Here is a 21,396-nt window from a genome sequence, read left to right on the forward strand (position 1 = left end):
AGTCCAACGCCAGTCCTATTGGCTCTCTCATAACTCCTCATCTTCACTTGATGTTATCCAACCATATAATGTCATAATCCTTATCCACAGTCTTCAACCTTTCCACAGAAAAAGAAGCCGTCCACTTTCTCAAATCCCGTAAATGAGGAAAACAAATACAAAAATTTTCCTTCTTCTTGCTGGTTATCACTCACAGGACCCAACCATCAAGACATTCGTTATCCCTTGCCAATACTTATTTTGCCTTTTATCTTCCTTTTATTTTCCTTTTTCACTTTTAATCCATTCTCTTTTCCCATCATTGGCTGTTCAAACACGATACTATAGATGGAAACAGTCTGTCTTTCCTCCAGCAAAATGGCGGCACAAACCCGATCCCACCACCGAAACAAAGCCTCACAGCTGCCACCAGATGGAGCACAGGCGGGGCAGCTGGAACTCATTCGGGCCAGAGACCGTTCTTCGAACCTTGTAACCGTACAACATGCTCACCCACAGCATCATCCGACTCCGCTCCTGGCGGCCAGCCGCTCCACCCTAAGCCCCCCGCCGCCTTCCGCACTGGCGTTCCCCCCGAGCAGCCGAGGTGTGGAGCAGTCCCTTCATCCAGCACCGAGCCGAGCTGAGCTGAGCTCGCACATACGCACCAATAATTTGGGTTGAAAGAGGCTCCAATGGAGAGATAAACATAGGAGGAATAGAGCTCCATGTTGATCTGCTTGTTGACAGCATCCTCACAGTCCTTGTGATAGTTCTGACGCACTTGGGAGGCCATCTTAACTCTTCCGGTTGCAAAGCACTGAGCTCAAACTCCACTGCAGTAACAACCTCACACTGGAGAGGTGACTCATGCTGACCCCTCCTTGCCACTCCAGGAGCCATGTGGCCTCATCTCCCGGAACGGTGTGGGTTTCTTGCAGGAAGCACACCGCATACTTCCCGTCCCGAAGGACCGAAAAGTTATTAAATCTGCGGCTAGCTTCCCAACAGGCACTTGTTGCGATGATTGTTGTTTGATAACTGTGGGGGGGGGGCAAACCAGTCTCACCCTTATTGGTCCATCAAAAAGACCCAATGACTGAGGATCGGTTTCGATTCGCAGCACCTTTTCCACTCAATCCCATGCGACCTGACAAGATGCTGTCTCTCAATCAGCACGGACACCCATTGGACGAGAAAAATGCTGACGTCACTGGTCACAAGGATTTGATTAAAGCTGCGGTTTGATTGGTCAACGCACGGTTAGAGTCCCGTATAAAGCAGAGCTGTGGGCTGAAGAAAGGTAAACACAGAGGTGAGAGACGCTTAGCGAGGTTTGACCTGATATTCTCTGGAAGTAGTTTCTGGAGTTACAGCAGAGCAAGTTTTAATGAGCGGGCGATTGTTTCTCTCCCTGCTCTGTTTGTTTTCCTTCTGTGTTTAGTTGGGAACCAAAAGTTTCGGGTTGAAGTTGGAGCAGTTTCTGTGCTGATGATGTTTGAGATAGTTGCTGTAATCTCTTATTTAATTATTTATAAGCCGCTGGTTAACCGGCGTGTTTGGTTTTCCAGGTCTTGGGGCGGTCTCCTGGTCTCGGCTGCTTGAATCCTTCTGATTTAGGGTAAGCCTCTTTTGTAAGCTACTCGGCCGGGAGTGCAGCGCTGCAATCAGAAGAACATAAATAGGCCACTTGGCCCCTCGAGCCTGCTCCGACATCATTTCTGAACCTCCTTCACTCTTTGCTGCCACATTACCGTGTCTTCAAGATATGTTAATGGCCATTCCTAACTGAGCTGATTGTCTCCTTCTGATGCAGATCCGATTAAATGTCATTCGGTGTAAAACTGGCAGATATGGAGAGTGGTGCCAAAATCAAGTTACCTTGTATACCTTGGAGATGTGGCGTTCCAAAGGCTGTGCTGAGCCCTCTGATTGAACGGGAAGAACTCTGCGATTCCGTTAAGTTGCTTTTTCTTTCTACTCACTCGGTCTCTGAAATCCAGATGTTTGGGAGATCCCTGGTTTAGCGGCCGAGTCTGGAGAAGGTTCACTCGGTGTCCTGGATGTTTAATGTCTCCTGACTATTAGAATGATCTCTCTTCTAATGGTGTTAAGAATCTTAAACTTTCATTCATGTAGCGTCTTTCATGACCTCGACGTCCCAAAGCACCTTGTGCCCAATAAGACATTAAGTGTAGTCACTTAAGTTGTGAGGTGAGCGTGGAGTTTAATCTCAGTCCAGATCTAATGGCTTGCCCCACATCTTTCCACTGTTTTTATCTTACTCTGGGTTTGTAGAGAGGAACTAGATGTGAGTAGAATTTTTACGTTGCCAGTTGGGTGTTGGAGGGGCCCTTGCTCTCAAGAGCTGTGACGGGGAACTAGTTCACTTGCTGGGCCTTAACGATTTGGTAAATTTGGAAAATACTTTGCAAACTTGTGAGAAATATATCAAGGCATTGTAACATTTAATTTGTAATCAAACTGGGTCAATTAATTAGAAAACAAATTAAACCCGGTCCATCTGCAACTCTGTCATGATGGGCGGAGTTTAATGCCCACTTTACTGATCAACTTGTGTCGAGCTGTGGTTCTGCTGGTACCGCCCACACCTGAAGGTTATGGGTTAATTCCCGTTACAGACACTTGAGCATAATAAAATCTAGGCTGAGACTCCAGCGCAGGACTGAGTGCTGCATTGGCTGGAGGGTGAGATGTTGAACCGAGGCCCTGTCTGCTCTCGGAGATTTAAGATTCTAACAGTGGTTGAAGAGCAGGGATTTCTCCCTATTGTCCTGGCCAATATTTATCCTCAATCAGTATCATTAAAGCAGATTATTTGGGCACTATCATTGCGGGAGCTTGCTGTGTGCAAATTGGCTGCTGCGTGTCCCACACCGACAGTGACTCCACTTCAAAAGTACGACTTTGGCTGTAAAGCGCTTTGAGACGTTTGGCGGTCGAAGAGGCGCTATACTGATGCAAGTCTTTATTTCCCAAGAAAATCTGAACTTTGACCAGAACCGATGCTATAGGACAACAGGAAGAGAAGGAGGCAATTTAGCCCCTCGAGCAATATTCTGCCGTTCAATGAGATCATGGCTGACCTGTGACCTAACTCATTCCCGCCTTTGCCCCTTCTCCCCGAATACCTTTGGTTAACACATCTCTGAGTTAAATTTAACATTTGAGCTATCAATTGTTTGCGGATGAGTTCCCAAATTCTACCGCCCTGTGTACTGTCATCTCTCCGAATAAAGTTTCACTTTCTGCACCGAACCTGGTACTGCCGGGTTAGACACTTTCGATGTGAAGTTTACTTTTCAAACTTTGTCTCGGTGACCTACCCGTCCGACCCGGCTATTCACGTGGGCCACTCGAGTGATCTTTCCAATCCAGGCTTTCGGGAGTCTGGGCTCACAACCCACAGACCAGGCTGGGTTCAAATTACTGCCGTGAACAGACCGAGCCTGGAGAGTGTTCAACTTCTCACTGGGACCGAACCCATTGCCTGCCGCAGTCTCTGGGCTGGAAGTTCCCGGAGGATTATAACTGGCTGGGTTAGAATGACATGTCGTCATCCTTTGCTGAAGTGGCTTGGGAGAGAAGGACTGTTCTGACTCGGGTTATTGTGTCTCTAACGCTGGGCTGGGATCCCTTTCAAGGCTTGTCATGCAAGATGTGTCTATCGTAGAATCCTTTTACAGCGCAACTTCTGCTTTTGTGACCGACAACCTGCGATGCCCCGTGAGCGCCCGCCGTTTAAACCTAATAACGAGTTCGGAATGGATCTGTTTGGTGCTTGTATATATGCTCCTAAAATCAAGCGAACCCGAGCGAGTGATTTTGAAGGTTTGGGGGCCGAGGATTTACCCCGTTCCTTTATTAACCGCTCACCCTCTGTACACGGAAAGGCTGCGAATTCCTACTTCGGGGGGTGTCTTTTGTGGGATGGAGGGCTCAATCCAGACTCGGATCCTGGAGTTTGTGAAAATGGCTGTAGACTGCTTAGAATACCGGCTTGGCCTCAGTATCAGGGGGCGATCAGAACTCTTATATACCATCACCTAAACTCCTGCCTCTCTCCTTCTGTCTGTGCAGAGGGCGGAGCGTCGAGCGCTGGAATCCCCACCACTCCCCCGGACACGGTAAATTCGCTGGCGACCAGGAGACGGTCCACCGACGGCCGACTGTCCGCTGCTGAGGGTCCGGCCCAGCCTCTGGGGTAAGTAATGCCGAGTCTCCGTCAACCTCCAGCGGCGGAGTCCTTTAGATTAGCCGTGTCACCATTCAGTCTCCGCGTTGGCCGTGAAGACCAGGCTCAATGTGAGGAATGAGTTCGGGTTTCCAGGAATTATCCAGGATCTCTGAAGACCCTGCCTGATACGATCTGGCTTGTCTGTACTCCCCCTCCGCCGCCCGGTGACTACCGAAGGATTGGTGATTAGCTTCGTTGAGTTGGGGTTCGAACTGGTTTAGCATGGATTTTAGGGGGGATTGTTGCTGCCAGAAATGTAATATAGCATTAATTTAAAAAGCAGACCCTCCAAGGTAGCAATCTCTGGATTATTCCCAGTGCCACGTCCTGTGAGTAGAAATGGGAGGTGAATGAATGGCTAGAGACATTGTGCAGGAGGGAGGGCTTCAGAACCCTGACACATTGGGAGCAGTTCTGTAGCGGGAGGGGCCTGTTCAAGAAGGCCGGCTTGCACCAGAACAAAGCTGGGACCAATACTTCTGGACAAGTTTGTAAATGTTGGGAGGGTTTAAACTAATTCGGCAGTATGGTTGGGCACCAATATGTAGTATTTATAAAGTAGAAATAAGATGTACACTACGGAGTTCTAGTTAGAAATACAGAATTGGGTGGGATCATAGAAAATAAAGTCCAAGTTAGGTTTGGAGTACATGTGTGCACAGGTTGGTGAGCTGCAGGCGCTAAAAACCACGAATATGTGGCACTAATGAGAACTGGTTCAAATGTGAGGATGGGATGCTTCATATGGTGATTCCGAAGTCTTCAGGAGAGATGGGGAGGGGACCAAGCACGAAGGGTAGCAGTTTTGATTGAGGATCAAAGGCAGAATCTTTGATTGTAGTTGAGAAACAGTGTGGAGATATTGGGCTACTTGGTGTATTTTATAGGCCATTAAATAGTGAAGGAGATACATGGGCAGATTTTTCAAAAACTAGAGATGTATGAACGATAGTATTGATAATGGGACACTTTAACTCCCTCTACGGAATGGGGCAATGATTTTTTTTCAAGGAGGGAATTCAGGTGTGCTCAAGAGAAATTTATTTATCAGGTTTATTAGCCAAATAGGAAAGGAGGCATTGCTGGATGTAGTCCTGGAACTAACTCGATCAATTGGCGAATGTAACATTTGGAGAGCATCTCGAATATTTATCATAGTATGGTAAGATTTAGTCTAGTTATGGAGGGCTATTTTCAGTGAATTGATTAGGATCTGGCCCGGGTAAATTGGAGTTGCAAGACTTGATGTCAGACATGACAAACCATGAGGGTGAAACCAATCGACTGCAACAAGAGATAGAAAGGCTAGCAGAATAGGCAGGCAAGTGGCAGATGGAATTTAAGTGAGGTGATGCATTTTGGCAGAAGGAACAGGGAGCGGCAATATACACTTAAGGGCGCAACTTGTGTAGGGACAGAGTGACCTGGGAGTTAATGTGCATAGGCCCCTGAAGGTGGCAGGACATATGAGATCTTGGGCTTATTAAATAGAGGTATTCAGTAAAGAAGTTATGCTCAACCTTTATAAAGCGCTGGTTAGGCCACAACGGGAGTATTTCATACTGTTCTGGTCACCACGTTTTAGGAAGGATATGAAAGTCTTTGCGGGTACATACGAGATTTACCAGAATGGTTCCAGGGATGAGTAATTGCAGTTACATGGATAGCGAAGCTGGGGCGGTTCTCCTTGGAGCCGAGGAGGCTAATCGGCTGTTTAATAGTGTTTAAAATCAAAGGGTTTAGAAAACTTCTTACAATGGCTGAAGGGTAGCTCACGAGGACACAGATTTAAGGTGATTGGCAAAAGAACCAAAGGCGACATGAGAAACTTTACGAGTGGTTAGTCTTTGGAATGCACTGCCTGCTGGGATGGTGGATGCCGACTGAACAGTAGCCTTAAGGGAACTGGATAAATGCTTGCAGGGGATAAAAGTGCATGGATTGCACGCCGAAAGAACAGGCGCAGGCGCAGACTCTCACTACTCTCTGGATATCGTGACTGTCGGCCTTGCTCTGGCGGCTCCTCACTTCACAGTTCACTGGCTGCAAGTGCAAGTGGAACAGTCAGCTCGAATGCTGTTTGAAGACTCGCCTTGTTAATTCAGCCTGGTTGCAGCCCGGGAGCCGGGGCTGTGGTTCATTGAGCCTCTTTAAACTGTGGCCAGAAATCGGCTGGCTTTTCCCACCTGCCCAATTTGGTCTCCTTTGAGAACTGGCTGGTCTTGGTCGTAATTTCTCCCACCGCCAGTTGCTCATATCTAGACTTCACCAGTAATTTGTCCGGTAAATTAAGCTCGAGTTCCTTTCCAGAACAGTGGCCGATTCACCAGGTAGTTAACTCCCACAGTCAGGACTAACTGAATGTGGTATTAATAACCAACAGGTTTCACTTGGTTCCATATAACGCTTCCTTATTTCAGCCTGAAGATGGTCTCCCTCTGATAAAGATAATTGGATGTTAAATGAATCGCCTTCTCTTCCGGCAGGCTTGCTGCAGCCCAACAATCGGGAGGTGCTCGAGGTCACGTGGTGATCCCCCGGAGACCCAAGCTGACTCTACCTCGAACTCCTACCGTTCTCAAGTAAGTTGCAAACACGTCGGTCCGAACTGGGCTTGTTCCTTCAGTGTCCAGCTTCCCCAATGATTTGACTTTTTAGGGCGGTGCATTTTAACCGAGAATCAATCAGTGGGATAAATGCATGGCTCTTGTTGCAACTGTTCTTTCTCACGGTCCCGGGTCTGATGGGGGCCAGGAAAAGATTGCCTTGTTTCCCTTGCTAATAGTTGGGCTAGAGCCCTGCATACAGCTTTGGGGTCGCCATTAAATGAAATGTGATTGCACTAGAGAAGGTACAAGGGGATTTACCAGGATGATGACAGGACTGGAGAACTTTAGCAATGAGGAATGATTGGATGGGCTGGGGTGGTTTGCATTGACTTGTATAAACTGGGGTCCAGATAATGGATAGGACGGACCTATTGCAGTTGGAGGTCAATAACTAGAACAGATTGAAAGTCGTCTTTAGAGGTGTTTTAGAAATGTTCACCTGGGGTGGTGGGGTCTGGAACTCGCTACCTGAGAGGGTGGTAGAGGCAGAGACCCTCATCGCATTACATAGTACTTGGATATGCACAAAGTGTAGTAACCTGTAACGATACGAACCAAAAGATGGAAAGTGGGATTAGACTAGATGGCTATTTCGACATTACATGATGGGACGAATGGCATCCTTCTATACCGTAAACTTCCGATTGTGATTTCCATCAATCCCGATTCACCACATTGAGCCTCTATCTGCTGTTGTCACCCGTGCTAACTGCTCTCCTGTCAAATCAAACCTCGAGTTTCGGATTTGCCTCGGATTCATCAGGATTAGTTAAGTGAAGTCATGCCGCCCAAAGTCAGTGTCCGGATATCGCCTTTTGAGACCTGTGAATTCTAAATTCACGCTGCTTCTTGCAGTGATTCCCTGGGTTAAACGCACCACTTAGGAACTAAGCTTCGATCGGTTTTAATTATTTAGTCTGGACCTGATTTCTACCGCTTCAGCGGAGTGTTGGGCCATCAGGTATCCCCACTATCCATTTAGAATAAGAGGTGGGGATGGGGAATGGCTCCAGTGTAGTGTCATCTCTGGTCTCGTAAATCTGATTCTGAGGCGTTGGCTCCCTGTCTGTTGTCCGTGCGTGAGGCTCCAACCCGCGCAGTTCAATTATCTAACCAGGAACTAGCGACCCTCCAGTGACTCTGGGGCCGAGGGGAAGTAGGACTGGGAATAGAAGTGACCATTGCAGACCTGGTGATTTTTGAAGTTCAGAGCCAGATTAGCTATCGCAGCCCCGCTAATGGGTGACCTGTGCTAAGGAAGTCTACAGGACTCCGAGCTGGTCTCGCTCACCCCGAAGGTTTGAGCTTTCACTCGATGCTGGAGGACATTTTCCCTCCGAATAACCCTGAACTTAAACAGCCCGAGACCTGGCTAGAGGATGATCACCAGCTGACTCATGACTCCAGTGAAGCCCCCTATAGTTCAGGTCCTGGCACCTGTCCCAATTCCTGCTCACCTTGTAAATTACTGGGGTTGGGGTGCAAATTGAACCTGGATTTTCTTAGGAATTCGCCACTTTTGTGGGAGTGAGGCAGGGAGGAGACAAGCGAAGTTGCTCCCAACTGAGCAGCAGCTGAGTGAGGAGGTTGTGGTTTCAAGTCTCACTGCAAAAACCTGTACAATAATCTAGGCTGACACTCCAGTGCAGTACTGAGGGAGTGCTGCACTGTTGCTGGTGCTCACCTTTCAGATGAGACATTAAACCCAGGCCCTGTCTGTTCTCAGATGGACCTAAAATCTCCCATGGCACTAAAACAGCAGGAGTTATCCGTGGTGTGCTGGCCAATATTCCATCAATCAACGTCAGTGAAACAGATATCTAAAAATACTGCAGATGCTGGAAATGTAAAATAAAAACCATGCTGGAGGTCAGGTAGCATCTGAGAAACAGATTTAACGTTTCATGTCGATGACCTTCCGTCAGTACTGGAAAAAAGCAGGAAATGGAACAGATTTATAAGCAACTGCAGGGGCTGGGAAAGTGGGGAGGGGATGAAAGAACAAAGGGGAAGGTCTGTGATGGGATACAAGGCAGGAGAGGTTCAGATATTCAAGGCAAAAGGAGGTGGTAATGGGACAAGTTAAACAAAGTATCAGATTAAACGTTATCTAGTCTGTTTGTGGGAGCTTGTGTCCAGATTGTCTGGCACGTTTCCTACATTACGACAGTGACTACACTTCCAAGTTTTAAAGGATTTTGGGACGTGAGCTATATAAAACAGGTCTTAAAATAAACTTGCTTTCTTTCTCTTTGGAGAGCTTGAATTGTTGGTGCGAATCAAGTTCATGAAGAATAGACTGTCTAATTTGTAGTGTTGGCCAGACTGCGTGAACTAACTGCCAACTCCGCTTTTCTGGGTGAACTAACCACATCTGTGCTTCCCTTTATCCCTAGGCGGTCCAGGAGCCATGTATACTGGAGGCCAATGAGCTCGGAGGAGCGGGAAATGTCGACAATCGCTCGATTACAAAGGGAGACGGCAGAGCACAGGCGGCAAAACGAAGCAATGATGCATCTCGCGATTGCTGGCACAAGTAAACTGGTTGACTGCGCGTGGCTGATTTGGAAGAGATTCCAGGTGTCCCTTTTGTAGGGAGGTGTCTATAGCCAGTGTTGGAGAGATGAAATGCAAAGTTCATTAATGCTATTTCGTGAGGCTGACTTTAGATAGCCCACAGGCTATTTGTAACCCACTGAACTATGGGGAGAAGGCTGGTGTGTATGCGGTGCGTAGGTTGTATTGCCTTCCAAGTAATTCAGATTATGTTTCTACAACTGGAGCTCTACCTGCGATCATGTACAGAGTTCAATTTGATTCCCAACATTGTCCATTCTAAAAGCTCATTTTTCATGATTGCCACTGTCACCAGTTTCATCTGAGTCTGTTCTACAAGGGAAAGAATCCCGGACCTTTAGCCAATTCCATCAGTTAGTTGATCAGAGGCTGATGGTCAGTATTTAACACAGCGGCAGAGGCTAATAATTGGGTCCGTTTGAAGATCGGCTTCTTTAATCTACTGAGCTTGGAGTCACCAGTCGTCTGTATCTGTATTGTCTCTTCCACTCGGAAGTTTCTTCCCAGCAGGATGGCGTGGCACCACATCCCTACTGAGCATCCCGGGGATGGATAGCGCTGAATGATTTCACTAGCACTGAGTGACTTCAGAGTGGCCTCAATTCCTTCTGGGGCCCTGGATCATTCTTCCTGTGCCGATACATAAGGCAGTAGCCACACGACACCGCTCCATTCTGTCTTGGGCTTTTAACTCCAGCTCATCCTTTCAAGTTCACTTCAGCTGCATCCCTGTTGGGTTGCGTCCAGCTCCACATTTGTTTAGGATCTTTGTCAGGAATACAGAATATGATTAATCCAGGTCCATCTTCTGGCTGGTGGCATGCAGTACACTTGGACCATCGGATCACGGTAAAGCTATTAGGATAAATGATCGTCCACGAGAAAACATTGGGTGGGGGCTCCCACTATCAATGGCCTCCAGGATCTTGCCCAAGTGGTTATGTTTGAGATGGTTCTATGCAGGAGCGGGCACATCTCTGAGCCTGATCATTGCCATATTCCAATGTAGAACTGCTGACATGTCAAGTGGTGTCCCTCGTGTTTCCCTCTTCCGAGATGGATGATGGCCAGTGAATTGCTGTCGTTGATGCTCTGGCAGAGTCCAGCAACTCTGCCCCAAGGCGTGAGACTGTCCTGAGCCTTAATCAGCACCACATAGGTGGCCCGTTTCTCAAGTTCTGGGTGAACTTGAATATTGACCTTGTGCCCTTCTGAGCTGCGTCACTTCAAACGCCCTCCTGTTAATTCTGAAATGGTCCCCCTTGCTCTGCTGATGTATCCAGTTTTATAGAATGTTTCTTGCTGTTTGCCTTCACTTGCACGACAGCAACCTCTTCAGCTCCTGCTGTGGACTTTCCGTTAAGGGTTAAGAAAGTGAAAATCCCGCAACTTTTAAATTTTGGGGGTGACTGGAGAAGTGATACCCCAAGTGGGAAGCAGGGAGATCCATGAGGAGAGACACCCAGATTTCCAATATGCATCGAAGATTCCACATGACAAACTATAGGTTGACTAAAAGGTTCAGAGATTACATTATAGGCTGTGGAGCAAACAGGCTATTTGGTGCAACCTGTCCATGCTGGCATTTATGCTCAACTTGAGCCTCCCCCTGTCTTTCGTCATCTAACTCTATCTGTAGCCCTCTATTCCCTTCTCCCTTAAGTACATCCATACTATTTGCTTCAACCACTCCCTGTGGTAGCGAGTTCCACATTCTCACCACTGAGTAAAGAAGTTTCTCCTGAATTCCCTATTTGATTTCTTGGTGACTCTCTTATATTGATGGCCTTTAATTTTAAAGACCTCTTGGGTCACTACTCAGCTGTCTCTTTCAAGAGAAAGGAGACCCAGCCTGTCCATCCTTTCCTCAAGCCAGCTAGTTATCCATTTTGCTACTTGTCCCCTGACTCTGCATTCTCTGACTTTGTTCATCAGTCTCTTTTGTAGTACCTTATTTGAAGGCCTTCTGCAAATCTAGATAAATTACACCTACTGCATCACCCTTGTCTGCTCTCCCTGTTGCCTCTTCAAAAAAATTCAGAGGTTGAACAAACAAGCTTTCCCTTTTGATTTCAATGTTGACTATTCCTTTGGCGTTTCTAGATTTTGTTTTCTTCTTTAGTAGGTATTCCATTTATATTTCCTACCATCATTAAGCTGACTGGTCTATAGTTCCCTGGACATGTTCTATCTCTCCTTAAATATAGGTATATTCGCTAACCACCAGTCCTCTGGCACCACCATTTTTAACGAATTACTAAATATATGTAGTATGAGCCTATCTCTTCCCTAGATTATTTTAAAATGTGCAGATGTAACCCATCTGAACCAGGTTTTTCCTTAGTTTGATTAGTTTATTTAATATCTCAATGCACATTTCTAATTTTGCCTTCCAGCGTCATGTCCACCTGTTCTATCTCCCTGGTAAATATAGAAGCCAAGTAATTATTTAATTTCTGCCATCTCTCTATCGCTGCCTGTGGTATTATCCTGTCCATCTTAGTGGCCCTATTCCCATTCCGACCTCTTTTTTTAGCTTGTCTAAAATATTTTACGACATGTTCCTTGATTTAATTTCATAGTCCCTCTTTGCCTTGCTAATTGTTGACTTCTCTCCTAATCTCGTCGTATTCTCCCTTATGCTCTCCCCTTGCTGTCCACGTAATGTATGCCTCTTTCCTTACCCTCATTTTTCCCTTGTGGCTTTAATCATCCATGATATCTCATTAGTGTTCAGTTTGTTTTTAGCACAATCTCGAGAATGCGAGCTTGGGTGAAGGATACAGTAAGCACTTGCTAGTCAGGCTGAGGGTCAAAGGTGAGAATCGGGTCTTGTGGGCAGACTGGGGAAGGCCTGATGCCTTTCCCATCTTGAGTTAATCTACAGGAAGACATTGGATTCATCAATTCAATGTAAAAATGGCAAATTTGTAGCTGAAGCTGGGACCGGGTAAAGAGGTGCTTGTGTGGGGAAAAACCGGAGGGAATTTGGATGGAGCAGTGTCTGTTAAGTACCTATCGGTAGTGTGGAAATGGCAAATGCGTGTTGGGTCTTTAAGCGGACTGAGCTATCCGATGCCGCCTTCAATCTTGTGATCTCCTCAGGTCAGAACATGAGGAATTCCATCCCGCTCACCAGGCCGATCAATATACAGCTCCACACAAACAGGCCAGCCGAAGGTCACCGGGAGTTCGGATCAGACCAAGAGTACAAACTGTCGCACTGCATCAAGGATCTCCGCAAGTACCCGCCCTCGGTGAGTGAACACCGAGAACCACGGTAACATTTCACCATCCATTTAACGCTGAGGAATCCCAAGATACCTTGAGCTGTTTGTCATTAAAAGCCCTGATGCCTACATAAACAGGAGCAGGCTATTTAGCCCCTCGAACCTGTTCTGCTATGAGATCATGGCTGATCTGTGACCTAACTGCATATACTCGCTTTTGCCCCATATCCCTTAGTACCTTTGGCTAACGATCTATCCATCTTAGATTTAAAATTAACAATTGATCCCAGCATTAATTGCCGTTTACAGAAGTTCCAAACTTCTAACACTATTTTATGTCGAAGCGTTTACTAACTTCACCCCTGAAAGGTGTGGTTCCAATAGGCTATGTCCCCTAGTCCTAGACTCCAACCAGGAGTAATAGTTTCTCTTTACCTTCAGTTCGCTTTTAACTTCAACCAAATCCACTTAACCTTAAATGCCAGCTAATACCACTCCTGTTTGTATAATTTCTCCTCGTAAGTTAACCCTTGGCAGTCAGGTATTCTGGTAAACCTACACTGCACTCCCTCCAAGGCCAAGCCAATATACGTACCCGTACGTACCAGATTTAGGAACCGCTTCTTTCCCAGGGCTGTCATCCTACTGAACGCCACAAATAAACTCTAAAGCCTGCACATCTGCCAATGCACTTTTTATTATGGTTATGCTTATGTTAATGTATTACAAGCCAAATGTATGTTGCATGTTTAAATGTCTTAATCTAAATGTACACTCTCGGGAACCACAAGCCTATATTTCGTTGTACTGCACTTGTGCACTAACAATGACAATAAAAGTTGATTTGATATCCTTAAGGTGTGGTGCCCAGAACTGTGCTCAGTTCTCCAGGTGTAGTCTAACCAGGGCTTTGTCTAACAGTAGCATAACTTCTACCTCTTCCCCCTTGGTTAATCCTCGAGATATAAGACCAGCATTCATTAGCTATTTTTGATTTTCTGTAGCTGTCCGTGAAATTTTAACGATCTATGTACATGGCGGGAGGCTTTTTTTAGACCTCTACTGTTACTAGCTTCTCACCATTTGGAAAGTACTCTGATCTATCCTGCATTCAAAAGTGGATGACCTCACACGTGCTTTGAAATCCATTTGCCACAGTTTTGCCCATGCGCCTTTCTATCCCATTTAGTTAATAAATAGTGAATAGTTGAGGCCCAACACATTCCTGTGGGACACCACTAGTTACATCCTGCCAATTATCCCTACTGTCTCCTGCCACTCATCCAATTTCCTAACAAGGTTAATGATTTGCCTTTAATTCTATGAGCTTGAACTTTTAGCTAACAGTCTTGAGGAGTTTATCGAATGCCTTTTGGAATTCCATAGACCCTCCTCCGACTCCACCTCCGTCAGGCTTGACCTGCCTTTCACCGATCCATGTAGGCTTTCTGATCAGCGGCTTTCTGATCAGCTGCCACTTTTCAAATGTTTAGTCTCTGCATCCTTGGATTCTAGAAATTTCACAACAGGTGTTGGGCTAACTGCTCTAATTCCTGGTTTCACACTCCTTGAATAGCGAGTATCATGCAGTTTTCCCACTAAAGGAATAGTTGTTGAATCGAGAACAATTTGGAACATCATAGTTGGCGCATCTGGCATGTTCTTATCTGCTCCCTTTAAATCCCTGGGATGGGAGCCATTGGGTCACTTAGTGCCATTACTGTTGTTTGCTTTCATTGAGTCCACATTTCGTTGATGTCTGGCATTATTCAACATGGCCACCATTTCCGTATTTTCACTTATCGATTTTCAAGGGGGCGCATGTCACGCACGACCACCTGCGTTTTCCTAATATAAATGTAAATAATTGATTGGTGCCATAATCTGAGCAGATGAAGCCCATGCTGTAATTGAGTAAGGAAATGGCAGACTTGCGAAATAATAAGAGGAAACTGTAGAATTAATTGGCTTTAAATCTAAGAATGGTAATGGGGGCTGAAGATTGACAAATCTCCACGACATTAGTGGTAGATTGACTGAGCACTTGGACAACGGAGCCAGCATAGCGTTGTAAAGGGTAATTGATTTGCCTATTTTTCTTGGTCACATTGTAAATGTATTTAAATGGAAATTAATTTAAAGGAGTTTTGTGCATCTTGGTAAGGAAATGAGTGCACAATCCTTGGTAAACAACAATTGAAATGGAGTAGAGGAGAATGTCTCGCAGATTCTCAAATCAAAAGTAGCAACAGCAAGGCCGGTTTAAGAGCGCATACAAACCGAACACTGGGTTTTACTAGAAGCAAAGAATTGAAGAGCAGAAGTTCTGGTTAATTTGTATAGGACTTCCTGTACTGTACACGTGATCTCTATTGAAAAATGAGGCACTGGAGAAGGCTCATCGGTGCAATTTCTTGCACCATCAGGAAAGACTAGCTGGCTGGGGCTGAGGTGACCTGATGGAAGTCTCCAGTTATGCGGGGCTTTGGAGGAAACAACTAGACAGATGTGTCTTCTTGTAGAGAACCCAAAACTAGATCATAAGATCGTCCCTAATTAAACCGAGTAAGATTTCAAAAACTACTTGATAGAATGTGGAACTGGATACCACGAGGGTAGTTGAGGCAAATAGTATAGATGCATTTAAAGAGCAGCTACATTAACGAGGGAGAAAGGAATACAAGGTTGTACCCATGGAGTTGATGAACTAGGGTTGGAAGGAAGCTCTTGTGTAGCTTACAGCAGTAGGACCGAGCGGCCTGTTCCTGTGTTGGGGATTCTATGTAATTCTACGGATGTTATTTATATGGACTTCAGAAGGCGTTGGTTTACGGTTTCACGAAATAGACTGTTGGCATAAATGAAAGCACATGGAAAAGGAGGCAGCCATTTTAACATTGGTTAGCAGGCAGGAGACAGTAGAGCTACTGGACATGTCCTCCAATTGGCAGGTTGTGACTGGCGGTTCCCCACGGAATCCGTACTGGGGCGGCGGCTTTTCACTTTCAATGAGTTGGATGAAGGAATAGAGATCCGTATATCCAAGTGTGTTGACGAGAGCGAGTTGGATGGCGCAGTTAGTAGTGTAGGTGGGAGCAGCAATTTTCAAAAGGCCACTGATCGAGCAAATCTGTGGCCAGCTGGAGTATAATGTAGGGAAGTGAGGTCATCCACTTTAGACCCTGAGGAACTTGGATCCGAGTATTTTTATAAATGGTCAGCTAGGAACTGAAGGAGTAGAGATTGAGGCACATGAGCAGATCATTAAACTAGTGGACAGGTACAAAATAACTTTACAAGGCTATGGGATGTTGGGCTTCCTCGAGTGAAGGCCATCAGTGGAAGTACTTGGTTGTACAGAGCTCTGTTTGGACCACCTCTGGAGAACTTGGTTCAGTTCTGGGCAACGCGCCTCGGGAAGGATGTATTGGCCTTGGAGAAGGTGCAAGACATTGTATGCATTGATATCAATCCTGGGATTGGCGAATAGATTGAGATTCTGCACTAACGCTATTGTCATTCCAGACACACACAACCAGAGGATGCACCGTGCCAAGGCCGTTCAACTTGTCTTGCCCCAAGAAAAGGGAGTGCAACGATGCGGCTCTCGGGCAGTATATCTCGATGGCAGAGTACATTGACGTGTTTGAACATCGCACACAAGCGAGAGGCGGCAAGCGGGCCAGGCGCCAGGAGACACCAGGTACTACAGTCGGCTCTTCTCCCGACCATTCTCGGAGGCCCTCTCTTCGCTCCCCCCCCCTCCTCCTCCTCCTTTCCCCCCCGCCCTGCCTTCTCCGCGCTCTCTGCCCATAGTCTTCAATTCAGAAACCTTGAAATGAGAACCGATTTAAACGTTGATTTCCGCCCCCCAAAATTGTCCTGTTCGAGCATCTCTGGACACGCCCAGCTCTTACTGCCCGACCCGAACAACGCGGTGCCCGAGCTAGTATCGGAATCTGCCGCTCTGACCAAGGCCCACGGCGGGGCTGTGCCTGTTGAGAAATGGCTTGATGCCCAAGTATTTTTAGAGCCGGGAGAGGCCTCGCCAACTCCGGGCTGGATTTGAATCTGACCCGAGGTAAACTGACAGCGTCTGAGCTGTGAGACTCTGCCAACTAATGGCTCTGGACATTGAGACCCAGGAATCGTCCGTTTGTTTCCCAACAGGACCCTGGGGATTGGAGTCTCGTTCCCTGACGGGTTATTGGAGGGAGGTCGGATGAACGGGCCCGCACTCTTCCTCATTGTCAATCTGCTCTTTGTGCTATTAACGTACAAATAACTGGGTAAAGGGAAGCTTGTTTAAACTGGACTGAAATAACTGGGTGGGCGCGGGTAACCATCAAACCCTGGATTTGTTTCCCTTCTCCCAGCGGGTTGCGACATGAACGGGAAGATCTCGGGTCCTGCTGAGTGACTCGGTCTATCGCGGGCTGTCCGGGACACAAACTATTAGAGCGGGGCCGGGGTGAGTCCAGCTAGTCAGAAGTCACTGTCTTGAGACTGAATTCCGCGTTTCTCTTTCCCTCTGCACTTTACAGATGAACAAGGCGGGTTGAGGCTAAAGGGAGACTGTGAAAACCGGGATCAGTGAGCAGTCGAGAGCCGGAATTTCCTGATCAGTGTCCGTTTGTCGTTGCTCAGTCCGGTCTTATCCAAGGGCCTCCTTTGTGAAAACTCTTCCATGTTTTAGTTTTACTACTGCCACCGGTATAATCCTCATCTTGCGGTCAGTGAATGATTCCGGTCCGGTTTAGTGTCTCGTCAAAACCCAACCAGGCAGCGGAACTGTTTGCTAAGCTGAAATTTTGAAAACGGGCCAGCGCCCGAGAGGTAACGTTTTAAGACCGGGGTTTATTTCACTGCTCCAAGGTCACTCGAGGCCTCAGCGGGTCAGTGAATTTTATTCATTCTTCAGACCGATCCGCCCTCCGCTGGCGCTCACCCGGCCGATTCGTCAATCGCTGACCTTATTGGATCAGAAATGTTTAACTTTGTTTGAATAGTGATGCACGAGTCTCTAATCTCCAAGATTTGCTCTTCCTGACCCCCAGAGGGGAATCTTCCCCAATCCAAATCTCCTTTCCCTGTATCTGGTGTCGAAGATGCTGATGGCCGTTACTGCGGGACTGTGGTCCCAGGGAAGCCGGGCAGTAAGTGGCCAGGGATTGTCAAACTCGGTACATGTATGGATGTGGTTTTAATGTTTAATACTTGTTTGTGCTTAATAAAGACCTTCCACGTAAGGTTCTGGTCTCCGGTGTTTGGATCTTGAACAGCCTAGCTTATTCCGGGTGAAGTGAAATTCGCTGTCGCAGGAATAGCAAATGAGACTGGGCCGGAGCTGGTTAAACTCTGGGTTAGATCGTGTTGTATTGCGAATATCCGGTGGTGCATTAACAGATTTCGGGAATGTCCAGTTTTGGAATAATGTGACTTTTTTTTATCCTGCCCCCCTCCCTCCTTTCCTGCGGACCTGGCCTCATTAGGCCGCTCCTCCTGTTCACGGACTCGCCCCGCTGGCAATGGAGGCCCAGCCGATTCACCGAGTTTAATGGGCTAACTCAGGACTCGGGTCCCCAGTCCCAGCACGGTCAGTGTTCCATATTAAATCATCAGTCTGAACCGCTGCTGCCACCTGCCTTTAACCTTTAATAACAAAGCATTATTACCTCGAGTGCTGGACCTCCTTCTCCTCTTTCCCCCCCCGCCCCCCGCTCTTTCTCATCATGTTGCAGGATTTCACAGGGCTGGCAGCGTGCGTATGGAGTCATAAGCGCCCCACAAGTTCCAGCTTTCCACATGCAATGGTGCCCATCTGCTAGAAATTCACTTACGCTGGGACAGGGTTGGGCATAAATTGAGGGGCCTAAAAGTGGACAGAAGAGGGGTCAGAAACCAGGGGAGACAGATTTAAAGTAATTGGGGGAAGGATTTGAGGGGAAATGTCTTCGCCCAGAGGGTCGTGGGGGTCTGGAACTCACTGCCTGAAAGGGTGGTAGAGACAGGAACACTAAACACACTTTAAAAAGTACTTGGATGCGCTCTTGGAATGCTGTAACCTGCAGGGCTGCGGACCAAGAGCTGGGAAGTGGGATTAGGCTGGATAGCTCTTTGTTGACCGGCACGGACACGATGGGCTGAAATGGCCTCTTTCCGTGCTGTAACTTTCTGATTCGCCCAACAACGGCCCAGCCAATACCCACAAAACCCTTGCGCCTTCTTGCAACTGCATAAGGCTTTAAATAATTGTTAAATTCAAATTTTATAACTATTTACATTGGCTTACATTTAAAATTAGGTCAATTTTTTTTCCTGGTTAAAGTTTTTGTTTACATGGTAATACATTTTGAACCTGATTTACTTTTACTTCAGTGTTTAATTATTTTTGAGGATTTCTATTCTGCTTGTGGAGGGTTCCCTATGTAAATGGAATCCCCATGAGCACAATGGGAATCCCCCTTTGTCATTGGTTGGCCTGGCCCACGTGATCCCAGAGACGCTTGCGAACCTCCTGCGCCCCCTGGTGTACGTGGGCCTTTATGCAGGTGGACACCTGCCGGCCCAGCACCGCCAGATTCAATTCCCAGTCAAATGTGCCGGTATCGCATTTACCCTGACGATACGCAGTGGTACCCCTCGAACCTTCCTGATTGAGCTGTCACGCTGCTTGTCTGACATCAAGCATATGCTCAAACATTTTTCCTGTAATACTGGCCAGACTGAATCCCCAATCTGCGGTTGCCAACCCACTCCATCACTCCCCCTGACGGCTTTGAATGAGGCGGAACCAGCCCGTTCGCAATCTCGGCGCCTTATTTGACTTTCATTTTATATAGCGCCTTCCGCTACCTCGGGACAGTCTAAAAGCGCTTTTGAGCTGTTGTATTGTAGAAAATGCGGCAGTCAATTTGCGCACCGCAATGTGATAATTACAAGATAATCCGTAAGTGATCTTGACTGAGAAATATTGACCAGGACACCGCGGATTACTCCCTCGTTCTTCAAAATGGTGCATGGGATCATTTACGTCCATCTGAGAGCAGGCCTGGCCTCAGTTTAACAGCACCTCCAACAGTGCAGCAATGCCTCAGTCCTGCACTAGAGTAGCAGCCTAGATTTGAACCCACAATCTTTTGACTATCCTAACTCGCAGCAAGTCCCCTTCACTCATCACCCCTGTGACCTCTGATCTACATTGGCTCCCGGTCTGGCAACGCCTCGATTTAAAATTCTCACCCTTGTTTATTAAAACCCCTCTCTGCTACTGAGATCTGTGCGCTCTTGTACACCCAATTTTTATCCTTCCACAATTGGCGGACGTGCCTTCAGTTGCCTAGGCCCTAAGCTCTGGAACACCCTCCCTAATCCCCTCCACCTTTCTGGTTATTTCTCATTGATTAAGCGGCTCTGTAAAACCTACCTCTTTGACCAAGCTATTGTCACGTGTCCTAATATTTCTGTGGCTCGAAGTCAAATTGTTTGATGCCACTCATGTGAAGCGCCTTGGGACGTTTGATTGTTATGGGTGCTATATAAAGGCAAATTGTTTTGACCTTAATGGCATTTGGGTCTCTTTATTTAAGGAGGGATATATTTGCATTGGAGGCAGTTCAGAGAAGGTTCTTTCGGTTAATTCCTGAGTTGAAGGGGTTGTCTTGAGAAATTTGAGCAGTTTGGGCCTATAATCGTTGGAGTTTACAAGAAAGATGTGATTGTGGCGGAGCCACCAAGGGTCTCAGAACAATTAGTAATAATCCCTTCAACTAGTGTAGTGCAGCCTGGACTGCACCTTTAAACTGCCTGTTAACTACTGTGTTGTGTTTTCCTGCACTCCACGTGAAGATGTCATGACGCCAATCACGTGACCACCAGTGCCGTGAAGAACGTCATGACGTCAGCTTCCAGAATCTTCCAGTAGTCGTCGAGTACCCAGCAAGCTGACTAGACCTGGGTACCGTTTCTCTTGTAGTTTCCCTGTTAACTTCGTTGTTCATTAAAACCTGTTGATTTGATTCATCGAGTCGAATACCTTTATTCAGATAGGAACCTCTGTTCCTACATTGGTGACCCCGATCTCGGTGGATAACTTTATTCGAGGATGAACACGAACGCCGTCGCCCTTCAACTGCCGCAGTTCTGGGAACAGCATCCAACAGCATGGTTTTTCCAGGCAGAAGCAGTGCGCTCTCCGGGACGTCACAGCAGACGTGACCCGTTATTATGTGGTTGCCGCTCTCGACCGTGCCACGGCCTCGCGGGTCGTCAGCATCCTTGGAAGCCAACCGGAGGAGGGCAAGTACAAAGCGCTTTAAGCCCGTTTGCTACAGGTATTTGATCTTAAGTCGGAGCGGGCACGCAAGCTTATTTCCATGCCCGGCCTCGGGGACTCAACCGTCAGACCTGATGAGTCAAATGCTCACGCTGTTGGGCGCGGAACCCCAATGTTTTTTATTCCGTCAGCTTTTCCTCTGCCAGCTTCCCGAACTGGTTCAGGTGGCCTTGGCCAACACTGCCATCACAGACGGTGCTGAACTCGTTGCACAGGCAGAGAAGATATTTACTATTACTCAGCAATGTTGTGGAGCCACGAGGTGCCTGTCTCCCACACGCGAGCGAAGCCCAGCCCTCCCCCAGCAGGATGGTGCGTGTACCACGCCCGCTTTGGCGCCAAAGCTCGCTGCTGCCGGCCTCCTTGCAGTTTCCCTCAAGAAAAAAATAAACACTCCAACAAGCCCGT

At 47.1% G+C, this 21,396-nt stretch overlaps 1 protein-coding gene across 1 annotated transcript; it reads left to right on the forward strand.

Annotated features, from left to right (window-relative positions):
- The first annotated feature begins 3,719 nt into the window (after positions 1-3,719).
- On the forward strand, positions 3,720-17,902 carry LOC147119686 (targeting protein for Xklp2-like). The gene is made up of 7 exons (XM_085984133.1): positions 3,720-3,831; positions 4,081-4,204; positions 6,724-6,819; positions 9,243-9,382; positions 12,529-12,680; positions 16,179-16,356; positions 17,198-17,902. The coding sequence occupies exons 1-7, from the start codon at positions 3,720-3,722 to the stop codon at positions 17,248-17,250; spliced, it is 855 nt and encodes a 284-aa protein (XP_085840259.1). The 3' UTR covers positions 17,251-17,902.
- The last annotated feature ends 3,494 nt before the right edge of the window (positions 17,903-21,396 follow it).

Source organism: Somniosus microcephalus, chromosome 4 (assembly GCF_052327205.1).
Source record: "Somniosus microcephalus isolate GS21.2 chromosome 4, FLI_Smic_1.0, whole genome shotgun sequence".
Classification (NCBI taxonomy): domain Eukaryota; kingdom Metazoa; phylum Chordata; class Chondrichthyes; order Squaliformes; family Somniosidae; genus Somniosus; species Somniosus microcephalus.

Bases quoted from the DNA above. Each gene is read 5' to 3' on its own strand.
- LOC147119686 (XM_085984133.1), top strand. From the start codon at position 3,720: ATGCCCCGTGAGCGCCCGCCGTTTAAACCTAATAACGAGTTCGGAATG. The intron at 4,205-6,723 runs GTAAGTAATGCC...CTCTTCCGGCAG, and splicing joins GGTCCGGCCCAGCCTCTGGG to GCTTGCTGCAGCCCAACAAT. The intron at 16,357-17,197 runs GTACTACAGTCG...TGCACTTTACAG, and splicing joins CAGGCGCCAGGAGACACCAG to ATGAACAAGGCGGGTTGAGG.